The following is a 16,867-nucleotide window of genomic DNA, read 5'->3' as shown; positions in this document are numbered from 1 at the left end:
GCTGGAATTTTCCAAAGATTGTGTGTGTGTGTGTGTGTTATGTGTTTTTTGTGTGTGCCAGTAGGCACACTTTTCATCCATTATCTCCCCCATGGCACAAAGTAATTTGGATGGGTATATATCATATAAACTGTTCTGGAAGGACTCTCTGGGCTTTGAAGAATTATTGCAATATTATTGCCTCATAAAAGGTCATTAGATTTGGTCTTTATTTGATGGCAATCAGTTCTCTCTGGTGTGTGGAATTTGTACACTGGTGTAAGTATTTGTTTTCAAAGTAATGTAATGGATGGAAAGAAACAGCATTTATTGTTTACAGAAATATTAATTCTTTATTGAGAATCAGAAATATTCTGATTTTACTGAATTCAGAGGTAGTCTTGGCCCCTGCCCAATAACACTTTTTAGTCTTAGACAATTTGTGCATTTTAAGTTTTTAATTATAGTACAAAAGAAAGTCACTGAGAAAACTTACAAAATCAGCTTATGCAACATCTGTAAAAGGCTATGGAGTAGTTCATATGCTGAAGTTTGATAAAATGGTTTGTGAGCAATACAGTACAATATCTGCTTATCAGTGATACAATGTAAAGTCTGTAATGAAGTTAGACTGTTTCCCCACATTTCTACTTTATGTGCTGTGAACTTTTTTTCACTTTAACCATCATAATTTTCTCCCCTTCCCGCCAATCTAAATCTGTCATGACATAGGCATCAACTGTGTTGTCACCGTGTAGAATAAGAACCAAATTTCTCAATAAGCAACTTCCCCTGTCACAGTGAGACAATATGCTATGCTCATTTTTCTAGATTCCCTAGGAAAAGATTTTTTTAATCCAGTGCCAGATATTTTTACTTTCTAAAGGTAGAGCTAACCTCTCATACCATTTTAAGAAATATTACAAATGCAAATTTGCTTCTAGAACAAAAATGTTGATTTCTTAGACTTTCAGAAATATTGAGAAGAGGCTTTTTAACATTTCTGATACATCCAACAGCTCAAGTCTGTGATAAATTAAGCACCAAAATCAACACTGATAGTTACCTGCAGAGACTTAACATTTCTCTAAAATACTCCCCACCATTTAAATTCATTCATGTTAACATTTATTATAATTTGAGGAGATACATGGGTAAAAGCTGTGTTATTTCATGAACATTTCCTTAAATATCATTAAGTGGTCATTCTAGCTAACCAATGTTTCAGCTTTCAGACCAATTCTGTTTATTGGTCTCTAATAAGTTATGCTGCCTTCAAAATATTTATGCCTCTTGAGTGTTAATTATCCTTCCTCCACCTGGGCAGGTACCCAAAACTGGCACCAGACTGTGGCATCTTACACCACTGCTACTGATAATCATAGAATCACAGTCAAGCAGAGACCTTCATTTTACAGGTAAGGAAACTGAACTGTGGTGGGTTGAATCACAGGGCTCCTGCCTCCTAATTATCATTCTGTTATACATGCTATCTTCTTTTCGCCTATCTTGAAAACCTTTTACTATGTTGGTTTCTCTATAAAAGGAATTACACCTGAACTTAGAACCTGGGGAGCATAATCAACAGCCTAAGAGGGTGGAGAACAGTAGGAAAGGTGTTGGGGATCTGGTCTCACTGTAGTCAGAATTCCATGGTCGTTTTTTCTCTTGAACATGCCACTTGATGAGTGGAGGATGTAGCTGGGATTCTACCATACTAAATCCTTGCAGCAAACTTCACTTTCAAGCACAGAGCTGTCGCTGCAAAATATACCCCAAACCTGCTGTGAACTAAATTCAGGTTTGGTTTATAGTTGGTTTGGAAATTTTCTAAGTTGTTTTGCTTGTCTCTAAATGGTTTTAAGTTTGATTCTGATAAAATTTCTGATTTTAAAAGCATTATTTCCTTCAGAAATTTACATTAAGGCTCATGAACCAAATCAGATTTTGGTTCATGTCCCTTCAGAATTGCTATCTTAGAAAAGGAAAACTTAGAACTCAGAGTGCCTGACTGAAAATTGTTTAGGACTTGATAGTAAATCAAGTTGAGTTTTGTATACTTTTATCTGTAATATTACCAAAATCATTTTCTGCAATATATTAATAAATACTTTCAAGTATATAATAAATTACCACTTATTTAAATAAAAATGATCAAGATATTTAGGTTATTACCAGATTTAAAAGAGGTCTACAAATATTGCTGATATTAACATGTATGATTTTGTGCATGTAGAATAAACTGGCATAGGAATAGCTCCTAAATGCCCATGTATCTCCCTTTCACTTGTGGGTCTCAAGCAGGTACCAAGCCCAGTATAGTTTCTGTTTCCAGACCCTATAGGACTTTCAATTTAAAATAAGAGCCAAGGCAACTCACTTTCATGAGCGATACACAGCACTCAGAAACCTGCTCCCCAGAGTTGCTGGTCTGCTATTTGATATCCCCACCTCCCCATATTCTTGCATATAATGTTTTAAGAGCAGCAGTTTGCTGGAGCACTTGATTCATTCATTCATTCAGGTCTCACCATGTGATAGGGTTTAGAATAAGTTTTTCAAACAAATTAAATAGACCCTGGTCTCAGAGACCTCACACTCTGCCAGAGAAAATCACTCATGGAAATAGAAGAGCATAATGCAGTGTTATAAATCCCACAACAGAGGTAACCTGTTTAATTTGCGGAGCAAAGAGGCAGGGCCCCCAGATTGACTGGGAGGGGGTGAAACTGAGTGGAAAGGGACAATGGTCTGCAAAGGTTTCCCAGAGGAGTTGATACCTGAACTGTTTTTTTTTTTAAGGGAATCATCATTGATCTTTATATTTTACTTGTTTACTCTTTCACAGACTAGTCTTTGTTTCTGTTGGAGTTTCACCTCAGTAAGATATGTAATTTACACAGCATGTATGCCTTGGAGCCTTCACTTTGTAGAGTACATTATTACAAAGCACCTAATGAAGCATTATTTTAATATTTAATAGTCACTATCCTCTTTTTTTATTGTGGTATAATATACTTAACATAAAATTTACAATTTTAACCAGTTTTGAGTATACAATTCAGTGGCATTAAATACTTCACAATGTTGTACAACCATCATCACTATTTCCAGAACTTTCTCATTATGACAAACAGAAACTCTGTACCCATTAAACAAACTGAACTGGGTTTTAAAGGAGGAGTGGGAAAGAAAATGTAGTGGGTCAGAATGGCATTGCAGACACACGGGACACAGAGCGTGTTATGTGTGTAGGAACTACAAGCAGTTGATTGCTGATTTTTGTTTTAAATAGACCCCTTTCCCCAGTGCTGTGTGGAGGTTGGATTTGAAGAGGAGAAAGCTGGAAGCAAGAGACCAGTAGAGCTGTTGCCGTGGTACAGGTGAGCTATGATGGCCTAAACCTGGTGGTGTTAGTAGCCATGAAGAGAGGGTAGAATCAATCAACACATACAAATAACATCAATCTTTAGTGACTGACTGAATAGATGGATGGAGGAGGAGGAGGAGGTGGTATCCAGGGTGACTCCCAGGTTTCTAGTTTGGTGCTATCAGTAACTGAGACAGAGAATGCAGGAGGAAGAGCAGCTCTGGGGAGAGAAGTATGTTCAATTTTTCAACATGATGAGTTTGAGGTATCTATGGGTCACATCCAGGTAGATGTGTCCAGTGAGCAGTCAGACCTGAGTCTGAAGCTCAGGCATTTGGGGGTCATCAGCATAACAGAAGACTGTGGCATCTGGTTGCAGAAAGGCAGGGACCCTTACTTTAATTGACCTAGTATTTTGGGGCTCTGTAGACAAATTTGTCATCCCGTCAGGTCCATATTTTCTTGGGCCACTGAGACGTGGTTGCCTGTTTTCTCTCATATTTCCTTAGAACGTTGGTAAAACTTAATATTCCCAGTCCTATCATTTTTCCCTGCACTGAAAATTATATATGGCACTATCTCTTCACATATAGTACACATGGCAAGGTCTTGTATATAGTAGGTGATCAATAAATGTTCATCTTCATTGCTTATATTCAAATCGCTCTCTGTATACAAAATTACCTCCTTTTTTTTCTTGCAGGAACTTCTGTCATGCTTCTCAAGTTTAACTTCTTACAAATTTCTAAGACTACTTCAAGATTAAGTGTAAGTGAGCAGTACTTGATGGGTAGGTGTCTTCCATCATTAAGACAAAATCATTCCTTTCATTATCACCATACGTTGCTTGTTGCAGGATTTGGAAACAAACATTTCTCTTCTTAGGGAAGGACCGTGGAGTTTATCCAGTCAAGGTCCCACAGAGGGAGTTAGAGTTGCAGTAACCTGGCGTGAGTAAGCCCTGATTCCAGGTGGTGATGGGGGTTGAGTTTCACATTTTGCTTTATTTGAACAATATGTGAAAAAGAGTCACTAAAAATAAGAACAGAGTGGGCTTTGTTGCAGCTGAGTGGCCTTTCAAATCTCTGTAAAGAGGAATCATAGGACATAAAGGACCTGATTCTGGGATATGATCCAATTGCCCTCTGAATGGAAGTAAAATATCCTTTTTAAGAGCACTGCAGTTCTGGGATTTTGGGGGAATAGTCACCTTTGTGAGATGTGGATTGTGTCCAGGGACTGTAACCTGAGAGGAAACAAGAAAGTTATCTGAGTGATTTCAGATGTTTTGTGGTGCCAACAGTGAAAAACACTGATATCCACCACTAAAATGCAGCCTTTATGAAACACATGTAACAACCTGCCAGGTCTCCCTGGGCTAGAAACAGCTTCAGTCCTGCTCGGTGAATGAGTTACCAAGTGCCTACTGATATGGACCACAGTTGTTAATGCTGTTGCTGAGAATTACAAAGTGAAATAAAGACAGTTCCTTTATCTGAAGATGTAAGTCAGAAGCAATAGACTGATTTCTGTCCCCATCGTTTTCATGGAGCGCAAAGGTAAAGAGTTGACTGTTTCTCTTTGTCTCAAGTCTGTACTTAATATCCTGATTCTGTGTCAAGATTATTTATAAATGGAATTTTTTTCTCAATTTATTCCATTTTCCTTGCAGCTGATCTAAGTGTATATATAAGTTATTGCTTCTTTAAAAAGCTTTGATTTTACATTGGTTTTGTCCATGAGTCTGAATCTTCATCTAGATTTATCTTTTTGGTGGAGGAAATGGTCAGGAAAATAATGACAAATGCTAAACTAACTATAGACTATTGCTACTGAGAAATGCTTTTATTATATATGGTAGAGAGGGAAAAGAACAGGGAATAACATTTACATAACCAGTAATTGGCATGTATTTTTAGCCATTCATTTCAGCTTCCAGAGTCTTTCTTACCTTCCGCTTTTGTCCTAGAGCTAGTAACTAAAGCCAACTTGTGGTGAGTTAGTCTAATTGGAAATGAACAATTCATAACTTTATTCTATAAATATGTGGCTTATTTTTTAAATTTTTTATTGGAGTATAGTTTATTTACAAATTGTTAGTTTCAGGTGTATAGCAAAGTGAATCTGTTATACATATATCCAAGATGTGGCTTATTTGTGGGATTGCATAAAAACAGTTTATTGATAGATTCACTACAAGGAAAACCCTTTTTTTTCACAGAATGAAAATGTCACAGTAAATAACAGGAAAATAAAGGGTCTTTTTAGGCAAAGATTCACAGTGAGTTGAGGTCTTTCCAGCTCTATTCATGTCCTCAGTAGGAGGAAAGATACTCAAGAAAAGCATGAGCCCCTCACTCAAAGTGCTGGGTACTTTGGCGATAAGCTATGGAGTAGGGGTTTTTAATCCTACAGAGTTTTATGAATTGAAAACCATGCCCTTTATTATGTCCTAAAGATGAAACAACTACAAAGCCAGTTTTTACTACAGAATAGATGACTACCTTCTCTCAGGAGTAGCTCTATATGGAATGACTACTATGGCTGGCATTAGACCCACTAAGCAAACTAGATGAATCTTGACATTCTTAGATAAAGTCACATCAAAGAGGAAGGGTCATAATCTGGCCAAATAAATCAGATACTTATTCATTTAGTTCATTCACATAAACCCACTCAGCCTCAAACTAGTCCATGCATCCTTAGAAGAAGAAAAGCCTTAGAAACATGCATCTAAATAAAATCTGGAATTTTACTTGCATTGATTGGAAAACTCACCATCGTTTGCTTATGAGCGGGCTGCAAAATATGTATCACTTAATATAGTGGTAAACTTTGTGGATCAAATTTTATTTGTAGTGAATTCTAAGGAACTTGTGTCACAATCAGTTTTTTAATAGTAGAAGTTATGGTTCATGGAATAGATGTTAAACTGGTATTCCATGAAGCCTGGAAAAACTGTGGCTACATTGTTTTTGTTTTTAAATTTTTATTGGAGTATAGTTGCTTTACAATGTTGTCTTAGTTTCTGCTGTACAGCAAAATGAATTAGCTCTATGTATGTATATATCCCCTCCTTTTTGGATTTCCTTCCCATTTAGGACACCACAGAGCATTGAGTAGAGTTCCCTGTGCTATACAGTAGGTTTTCATTAGTTATCTGTGTTATACATAGTAGTGTATGTATGTTAATCCCAACCTCCCAATTCATCCCACCACCCCACATTGTTTATTTATTCTTATTATTAATAAGCTTTGTTCCATTTTTTTATCATAAAAGATACCACCCAAAATGGGATTTGGCTTCTATTTAAAAAATTGCCAGTTGGGGAAGAAACATGATTTTCTGAGTTTGTTCCTATTATTGCCACCTCACCCACTCCCTGCTAAATGCAAGTTGGCCTTTTATTCTGTCCTGATGTATCTACTTTTGGACTTTCCAAACTTATTTTAGATTCTTTCTAGGTAAGTATTGTGAGTTCTATAATATTTTAATAACAATAGTTAGCATTGTATACTTACCTCTATTACATAGAACCCAGGCAAGAGAAGGAGGTAATACTCTCCAAATTTGTTGGTTCTATAGGGGCAGACATGTTTTCTGTCTTGGACTTCTACAGTTACATTGGGTAATGGAGTCCCATTCTGATCAAAAATTTGACCCTTTACACCTGCAAGACAAAAAGAGAATTAAATGTTAATACCACATTTTATGGCATATGAAAAAAAATTCTTGTAATTATTTAAGAAAAATATGCCCAATATTTATTAGCTGTTTTGAGTTAACTGAGTGTTTCAGAAGGAATGGTAAACTTTAAAAAAAATGATATAATAAAAATATAACATCATATTAGTTTCAGGTGTACAACATGATTTAATATATGTATTGTGAAACAGTCACCACAATATGCCCAGTTAACATACACATTTTTTTTCTTGTGATGAAAACTTTTAAGATTTACTCTTAGCTAATTTCAAATATACAATACAGTATTTAACTATATTTACCATGCTGTACATTACATCCTCAGGACTTACTTATTTTATAACTGGAAGTTTGTACTTTTTGACCACCTTCACCTATTTTTCCCCACCCCCTGCCTCTGGCAACTACCAATCTGTTCTCTGTATCATGAATTTTTTTTTTTTTTAAAGATTCCACATATAAGTGACATCATAAGCTATTATTTGTCTTTCTTTGATTTATTGATATTTCACTTAGTATAATGCCCTCAGTGTCTGTCCATATTGTCACAAATGTCAAGATTTCTTCTTATGGCAGAATAGTATTCCATTGTATAAATATACCACATTTTCTTTATTCATCCATCCAATTAAGTTGCTTCTGTGTCTCAGCTATTATAAATAATGCTGCAGTGAACATGGCAGTTGCAGATATCTTTTCAAGTTAGTTTTCTCATTTCTTTTGGATAAATACCCAGAAGTAGAATTACTGGATCATATGGTAGTTCTATTTTTAATTTTTCTTAGAATCTCCATACTGTTTTCCATAGTGCTGCACCAATTTACATTCCCATCAACAGTGCACAAGGGTTCCCTTTTCTCCACATCCTTGCCAACACTTGTTGCTTCTTGTCTTTTTTGACAATAGCCTTTCTAACAGGGGTAAGGTGATATCTCTACTTGTCTTTAACTCTTGATACTTTAATTACAATGTGTCTTGATGTGGGTCTCTTTTGGTTCATCTTATTTGGAACTCTCCAGGCTTCCTGGATCTGGATGTCTGCTTCCTTCCCCAGGTTAGGGAACTTTTCAGCCATTTTTCCTTCAAATAAGTTTTATATCCCTTTTTCTCTCTCTCCTCCTTCTGGAACCCCTATAATGCAAATGTTTGTCTGCTTGATGTTGTCCCATAAGTTCTTTAAGCCATCTTCACTCTTTTTCATTCTTTTTCTTTTTGCTGCTCTGATTGGATGAATTCCATTGTCCTGTCTTTGGGTTCACTTATCCTTTCTTCTGCCTCATCTAGTCTGCTGTTGAACTCCTCTACTGTATTTTTCAGCTCTATGACTTTTATTTGGTACTTTCTTATATTTTCTTTCTCTTTGTTGAAATTCTCATTTTGTTCATGCATAGTTCTACTGAGCTCAGTGAGTATCTTTATGACCGTTATTTTGAACTCTTTATCAGGTAAATCACCTACCTCTATTTCATTAAGCTCTTTTCTGGGGTTTTATCTTGTTCTTTCATTTGGAACATATTCCTCTGTGCTGACTCTCTGTGTTGGTTTCTATGCATTATATAAAACAGCCATCTCTTCCAGTCTTGAAGGAGTGGCTTTGTGTAAGAGGTGAACTTACTGTTCAACCCTGCCCCAGCTCTGGGTTTTCTCTCAAACTTTTATGATTATCCAAGCAGCTTACTTTAGTCTTAATGGCTCCAGTAGTTGAGGGTGTGCCAAGACCTGTCAGTATCCCAAAGGGGAGTATCTCAGTCAGCACAAAGTTTCAGGCAGATCGGGACCCAAACCCACAGCTTCAAAAGTATACAAATGTACCTCTTTCGGGGGAAGACTGGGAGATGAGTGTTTCTGTCTACTCCGTCTGCACTGAGCCCTGGGGTGACTGACAGCCAGTTAAGAACCATTTCTTTGTTTGCTTTGTTCATCTCTTTGAACTCATGAACACAAGCCCTGTTGGCCAACAGAGCCAGGCTGTCAAGGGATGTGTTCTCTGGGCAGTAGCCAAAAAAGCCAAGGGGCCAGATGGGTACACAGGCTCCTTTTCTTGGAGACACGGGTGATCTGGGGTAGGGCATAGGTTGAGAGTGAAGATGGTGCCCAGTGGCCTCTGATGAATGATTGTAGTCAGCTGCTAGATGTGTATTTAATTAGAATCCTGCTCCTCAGGCCACAACTATGAAGATAAACTAATAGTCCTCTTTCACAGAAAGACTGGGTTTTCAGTCTGCTGCCTCTCCACTGTGCCAAGTGTAGCTGGCTAAGAACTCCTTCTCTGTTTGTTACAGTTCTGTGGGATTTATGAACACAAGACCTGCTGGCCAACAGAACCAGGAAATCAAGGGGTAGCCCCTGGGTGGCAACTGCAAAAAACAGTGCACCAGACAAGTGCACAAACTCTTCTCCAGGAGATACCAGGATCCTGGAGAGAGGTGGAGGGACAGGGCAAAGATGGCAGCCACAAGCATACATCTTTGGAGAGTATTTCAGTTGGCTTCTAGATGTATGTTAAATTAGATGACTGCCCCTCAGACTGAAACCTTCAGACAAGCAGATATGCCTCTTTCACAGAAAGACTGGGCACTTTTCAGTCAGCTGCCTTAGTGCTGGGTCCTGGGGGGTAGCCAGGTAAGTCTTTAAGAACTGTTTCTGAGTTTGCTATAGCCTTGTGGGTCTCATGGATGTGAGCCCCATCATTTTCAAAGCTAGATGTTTTGAGAGCCTCCAGAAGGGACCAGCCCTGCCAACACCTGGACTTTAGGCCAGTGAGACTGGTTTTGAACTTCTAACCTCCAGAACTGTACATTTAAATTCACTGTTACTTGAGAGGAGACAAGATGGCGGAATAGAAGGTGAGCTCACCACTTCTTATGGAAACACCAAAATCACAACTAACTGCTGTACAACCATTGACCAAAAAAGGCTGAAACCTACCCAAAAAAGATACCCTACATCCAAAGACAAAGAAGAAGCCACAACAGGATAGTATGAGGGGGTGCAATCTCAATAAAATCAAATCCCATACCTGCCAGGTGGGTGACCCAAAAACTGGAAACAGAAGTTCTCCCACAGGAGTGAAAGTTCTGAGCCCTGTGTCAGGCTCCCCAGCCTGGGAGTCTGGCAATGGGAGGAGGAGCCCCCAGATAATCTGGCTTTGAAGGCCAGTGGGTTTTGGTCACAGGGATTCCACAGGAGTTGGGGAAACAGAAACTCCATCCTTGGAGGGTGCACACAGGGTCTTGTATGCACCAGGACCCAGGGGGAAAAAGCAGTGACCTCATAATAGACTGGGCCATACTTACCTGATAGTATTGGAGGATCTCCTGCAGAAGCAGGGGGTGGGGGCAGCTGTGGTTCACTGCAGGGACAAGGACACTGGTGGTGGTAGTGTGGTAGTTCTGGGGAGTACTCATTGGCATGAGCCCTCTTGGAGGCTGCCATTTTCTCATCAAGTCCTGGCCCCACGCAACAGCCTGTGGGCTCCAGTGCTGGGACACCTCAGGCCAGATAACCAACAGGGTAGGAACACAGCCCCACCCATCAGCAGACAGGCTGCTTAATGTCTTCCTGAGCACACAGCTGCCTGATGAACACACCCCCTGACACGGCCTTGCCCACCAGAGGGACAAGACTCAGCTCCACCCACCCATGGGCAGGAACCAGTCCCTCCCACAAGGAAGCCTACACAAGCCTTTTAAACAGTCTCATCCACCAGGAGGGGGTGACAGCAGAAGTAAGAAGAACTACAATCCTGCAACCCACGGAATGGAAACTGCAATCACAGAAAGTTAGACAAATTGAGTTGGCAGAGAAATATGTCCCAGATGAAGGAACAATATAAAACCCCAGAACAACAACTAAGTGAAGGGGAGATAGGCAATCTACCTGAAAAATAATTCAGAGTAATGATAGTAAAGATGATCTGAGATCTCAGAAAAAGAATAGAGGCACAGATTGAGAAGATACAAGAAATGTTTAACAAAGACCTAGAAGAACTAAAGAACAAACAGAGCTGAACAATACAATAACTAATGAAAAGTACACTAGAAGGAATCAATAGCAGAGTAACAGGCAGAAGAATGGATGAGTGATCTGGAAGAGAGAATGGTGGAATTCACTGCAGTGGGACAAAGAAAAAAGAAAGAAAAGAAATGAGGCCAGTCTAAGAGACCTCTGGGACAACAATAAATGCATGAACATTCTCATTATAGGGGTCCTAGAAGGAGAAGAAAGAGATAAAGGACCTGAGAAAATATCTGAAGAGATAACAGCTGAAAACTTCCTTAACATGGGAAAGGAAACAGTCACCCAAGTCCAGGAAGCACAGAGAGTCCCAGGCAGGACAAACCCAATGACGAACACACAAAGACACATAGTAATCAAATAGACAAAAAATTAAAAGACAAAAAATATTAAAAGCAACAAGGGAAAAGCAACAAATAACATACAAGGGAATTCCCATAAGGTTAGCAGCTGATTTCTCAGCAGAAACTCTGCAGGCCAGAAGGGAGTGGCATGATGTATTTAATGTGATGAAAGGGAATAACCTACAACCAAGAATATCCAGCAAGGCTCTCATTCAGATTCAACAGAGAAATCAAAAGCTTTATAGACAAGCAAAAGCTAAGAGAATTCAGCATCAACAGACCAGCTTTGCAACAAATACTAAAGGAACTTCTCTATGGGCAAAAGAAAAGGCCACAACTAGAAACAAGAAAATTACGAATGGATAAACTCACTGGTAATGGCAAACATACAGTAAAGGTAGGAAATCGTAGGCACACAAATATGATATCAAACCCAGCAATTGTGAGAAGAGAGCAAAAATGCAGGATACAGGAAATGCATTTGAAATTAAAAGACTGGCAACTTAAAACAATCTTGTTTATATATAGACTGCTATAGCAAAACCTCATGGTAACCACAAACCGAAAATCTACAACAGACACACAAAAAAGGAAAAGGCATTCAAACACAAGGCTAAAATTAGTCATCAAATCACAAGAGAACAAAAGAGGAAGGGAAGAAAAAAGACCTACAAAAACAAATCCAAAACAATTAACAAAATGGCAATAAGAACATACATATCAATAATTACCTTAAACATAAACAGATTAAATGCTCCAACCAAAAGACACAGACTGGCTGAATGGATACAAAAACAAGACCCGTATATATGCTGTCTACAAGAGCACTTCAGATCTAGGGACATTTAGACTGAAAGTGAGGGGATGTAAAAAGGCATTCCATGCAAATAGAAATCAAAAGAAAGCTGGAATAGCAATAGTCATATCAGACAAAACAGACTTTAAAATAAAGACTATTACAAGAGACAAAGAAGGACACTACATAATGATCAAGGGAGCAATCCAAGAAGAAGATATGACAATTGTAAATATATATGCACCCAACATAGGAGCACCTCAATATATAAGGCAAATACTAAAAGCCATAGAAGGAGAAACTGACAGTAACACAGTAATAGTAGGGGACTTTAACACTCCACTTTCATCAATGGACAGATCATCCAGACAGAAAATCAATAAGGAAACACAGGCCTTAAATGACACATTAGACCAGATGGACTTAATTGATGTTTATAGAGCATTCCACCCAAAAGCAGCAGAATACACATTCCTCTCAAGTGCACAAGGAACATTCTCCAGGATTGATCACATGCTGGGCCACAAAGCGAGTCTTGGTAAATTTGAGAAAACTGAAATCATATCAAGCATCTTTTCCAACCACAACGTATGAGATTAGAAATCAACTACAAGAAAAAAAAAAAAACTAAAAAACACGTGAGGGATATAGCCTGAACCAAGATGGAGGAGTAGAAGGACTTGCTCTCATTCCCTCTTGTGAGAACACCAGAATCACAACTAGCTGCTGGACAATCATTGACAGGAAGACACTGGAACTCACCAAAAAAGATATCGCACATCCAAGACAAAGGAGAAGCCACAATGAGACAGTACAAGGGGTGCAATCACAGTAAAATCAAACCCGTAACTGCTGGGTGGGTGACTCACAAACTGGAGAACACTTATACCATAGAAGTCCACTCACTGGAGTGAAGGTTCTGAGCCCCACGTCAGGCTTCCCAACCTGGGGGTTCGGCAACAGGAGGAGGAATTCCTAGAGAATCAGACTTTGAAGGCTAGCGGGATTTGATTGCAGGACTTCAACAGGACTGGAGGAAGCAGAGACTCCACTCTTGGAGGGCACACACAAAGTAGTGTGCACATCAGGACCCAGGGGAAGGAGCAGTGGCCCCCGGGGAGACTGAACCAGACCTACGTGCTAGTGTTGGAGGGTCTCCTGCAGAGGCGGGGGTGGCTGTGGCTCACCGTGGGACAAGGACACTGTCAGCAGAAGTTCTGGGAAGTACTACTTGGCATGAGCCCCCCCAGAGTCTGCCATTAGCCCCACCAAAGAGCCCAGGTAGTCTCCAGTGTTGGGTTGCCTCAAGCCAAACAACCAACAGGGAGGGAACCCAGCCCCACCCATCAGCATTCAAGAGGATTAAAGTTTTACTGAGCTCTGCCCAACAGAGCAACAGTCAGCTCTACCCACCACCAGTCCCTCCCCCATCAGGAAACTTGCACAAGCCTCTTAGATAGCCTCATCCACCAGAAGGCAGACAGCAGAAGCAAGAAGAACTACAATCCTGCATCCTGTGGAACAAAAACCACATTCACAGAAAGATAGACAAGATGAAAAGGCAGAGGGCTATGTACCAGATAAAGGAAAAAGATAAAACCCCAGAAAAACAAATAAAGTGGAGATAGGCAACCTTCCAGAAAAAGAATACAGACTAATGATACTGAAGATGATCCAAGACCTCAGAAAAACAATGGAGGCAAAGATCAAGAAGATGCAAGAAATGTTTAACAAAGACCTAGAAGAATTAAAGAACAAACATATAAGAACAATACAATAACTGAAATGAAAAATACACTAGAAGGAATCAATAGCAGAATAACTGAGGCAGAAGAACGGATAAGTGACCTGGAAGACAGAATGGTGGAATTCACTGCTGCAGAACAGAATAAAGAAAAAAGGATGAAAAGAAATGAAGACAGCCTAAGAGACCTCTGGGACAACATTAAACACAACAACATTTGCATTTACAGGGGTCCCAGAAGGAGAAGAGAGAAAGGACCAGAGAAAATATTTGAAGAGATTATAGTCAAAAACTTCCCTAACATGGGAAAGGAAGTAGCCACCCAAGTCCAGGAAGTGCAGAGAGTCCCAAACAGGATAAACCCAAAGAGAAACACGCCAAGACACATAGTAATCAAATTGGCAAAAATTAAAGACAAAAATTATTGAAAGCAGCAAGGGAAAAATGACAACATAGAAGGGAACTCCCATAAGGATAACAGCTGATTTCTCAGCAGAAACTCTACAAGCCAGAAGGGAGTGGCATGATAGACTTAAAGTGATGAAAGGGAAGAAACTACAACCAAGGTTACTCTACCCAGCAAGGATCTCATTCAGATTTGATGGAGAAATCAAAAGCTTTACAAACAAGCAAAAGCTAAGAGAATTCAGCACCACCAAACCAGCTCTACAACAAATGCTAAAGGTACTTCTCTCAGTGGGAAACACAAGAGAAGAAAAGGACCTACAAAAACAAACCGAAAACAAGAAAATGGTCATAGGAACATACATATCAATAATTACCTTAAACGTAAATGGATTAAATGCTCCAACCACAAGCCACAGGCTTGCTGAATGGATACAAAAACAAGACCCATCTATATGCTTGTCTACAAGAGACCCACTTCAGACCTAGGGACACATATAGACTGAAAGTGAGGGGATGGAAAAAGATATCCCATGCAAATGGAAATCAAAAGAAAGCTGGAGTAGCAATACTCATATCAGATAAAATAGACCTTAAAATAAAGAATGTTACGAGAGACAAGGAAGGACACTACATAATGATCAAGGGATCAATCCAGGAAGAAGATACAATAATTATATATGCACCCAACATAGGACACCTCAATGCATAAGGCAACTGCTAACAGCTATAAAAGAGGAAATTGACAGTAACACAGTAACAGTGGGGGACTTTAAAATCTCACTTACACCAATGGACAGATCAGCTAAAATGAAAATAAATAAGGAAACATAAGCTTTAAATGACACAATAGACCAGATAGATTTAATTGATATTTATAGGACATTCCATCCCAAAACAGTAGATAACACTTCCTTCTCAAGTGCGCACAGAACATTCTCCAGCATAGATCACATCTTGGGTCACAAATCAAGCCTCAGTAAATTTAAGAAAATTGAAATCATATACAGAATCTTTTCTGACCATCAGGCTATGAGATCAGAAATGAACTACAGGGAAGAAAACATAAAAAACACCAACACATGGAGGCTAAACAATACATTACTAAATAACCAAGAGATCACTGAAGAAATCAAAGAGGAAATCAAAAGATACCTAGAGACAATGACAATGAAAACACGATGATCCAAAACCTGTGGGCTGCAGCAAAAGCAGTTCTAAGAGGGAAGTTTATAGCTATACAAGCCTACCTCAAGAAACAAGAAAAATCTCAAACAATCCAACCTTACACTTAAAGGAACTAGAGAAAGAAGAACAAACAAAACCCAAAGTTAGCAGAAGGAAAGAAATCATCAAGATCAGAGCAGAAATAAATGAAATAGAAACAAAGAAAACAATAGCAAAGATCAATAAAACTAAAAGCTGGTTCTTTGAGAAGATAAACAAAATTGATAAACCATTAGCCAGACTCATCAAGACAAAGAGGGAGAGGACTCAAATCAATAAATTAGAAATGAAAAAGGAGAAGTTACAACAGACACCACAGAAATACAAAGCATCCTAAGAGACTACTACAAGCAACTCTATGCTAATAAAATGGACAACCTGGAAGAAATGGACAAATTTTAAGAAAGGTATGACCTTCCAAGACTGAACCAGGAAGAAACAAAATATGAACAGACCAATCTCAAGTAATGAAATTGAAACTGTGATTAAAGATCTTCCAACAAACAAAAGTCCAGGACCAGATGGCTTCACAGGTGAATTCTATCAAACAATTAGACAAGAGCTAACCCCAATCCTTCTCAAAGTCCTACAAAATATTGCAGAGGAAGGAACACTCCCAAACTCATTCTGTGAGGCCACCATCACCCTGATACCCAAACCAGACAAAGATACTACAAAAAAAAGAAACTTACAAACCAATATCACTGATGAATAGATGCAAAAATCCTCAGCTCATTACTAGCAAACAGAATCCAACAGCACATTAAAAGGATCATACACCATGATCAAGTGGGATTTATCCCAGGGATGCAAGGATTCTTCAGTATATGCAATTCAATCAATGTGATACACCATATTAACAAATTGAATAATAAAAACCATATGATCATCTCAATAGATGCAGAAAAAGCTTTTGACAAAATTCAACACCCATTTATGATAAAAACTCTCCAGAAAGTGGGCATAGAGTGAACCTACCTCACCATAATAAAGGCCATATACGACAAACCCACAGCAAACATCCGTATCAATTGTGAAAAACTGAAAGCATTTCCTCTAAGATCAGGAACAAGACAAGGATGTCCACTCTTGCCACTGTTATTCAACATAGTTTTGGAAGTCCTAGCCACAGCAATCAGAGAAGAAAAAGAAATAAAAGGAATACAAATTGGAAAAGAAGAATTAAAACTGTCACTGTTTGCAGATGACATGATACTATACATAGAGAATCCTAAAGGTGCCACCAGAAAACTACTAGAGTTAATCAATGAATTTGGTA

The 16,867-nt window shown here is 38.8% G+C and overlaps 1 protein-coding gene across 1 annotated transcript in view; it reads right to left on the bottom strand.

Moving 5' to 3' along the window:
• Positions 1-311: 311 nt before the first annotated feature.
• The window catches only part of CPM (carboxypeptidase M), a 92,142-nt gene continuing 75,586 nt past the window's right edge, over positions 312-16,867 (bottom strand). The window contains exons 8-9 of the mRNA XM_081248554.1: positions 6,872-7,020; positions 312-4,595 (exon numbers count right to left, since the gene is read on the bottom strand). Of these exons, the coding sequence (XP_081104680.1) occupies positions 4,353-4,595; positions 6,872-7,020 (392 nt within the window). The 3' untranslated portion in view covers positions 312-4,352. The remainder of the gene's footprint in view (positions 4,596-6,871; positions 7,021-16,867) is intronic.

Source organism: Mesoplodon bidens (genome assembly GCF_964165515.1).
Source record: "Mesoplodon bidens genome assembly, chromosome: 11".
Taxonomy (NCBI): Eukaryota; Metazoa; Chordata; class Mammalia; order Artiodactyla; family Ziphiidae; genus Mesoplodon; species Mesoplodon bidens.
This window is presented reverse-complemented; position numbering and strand designations above follow the sequence as displayed.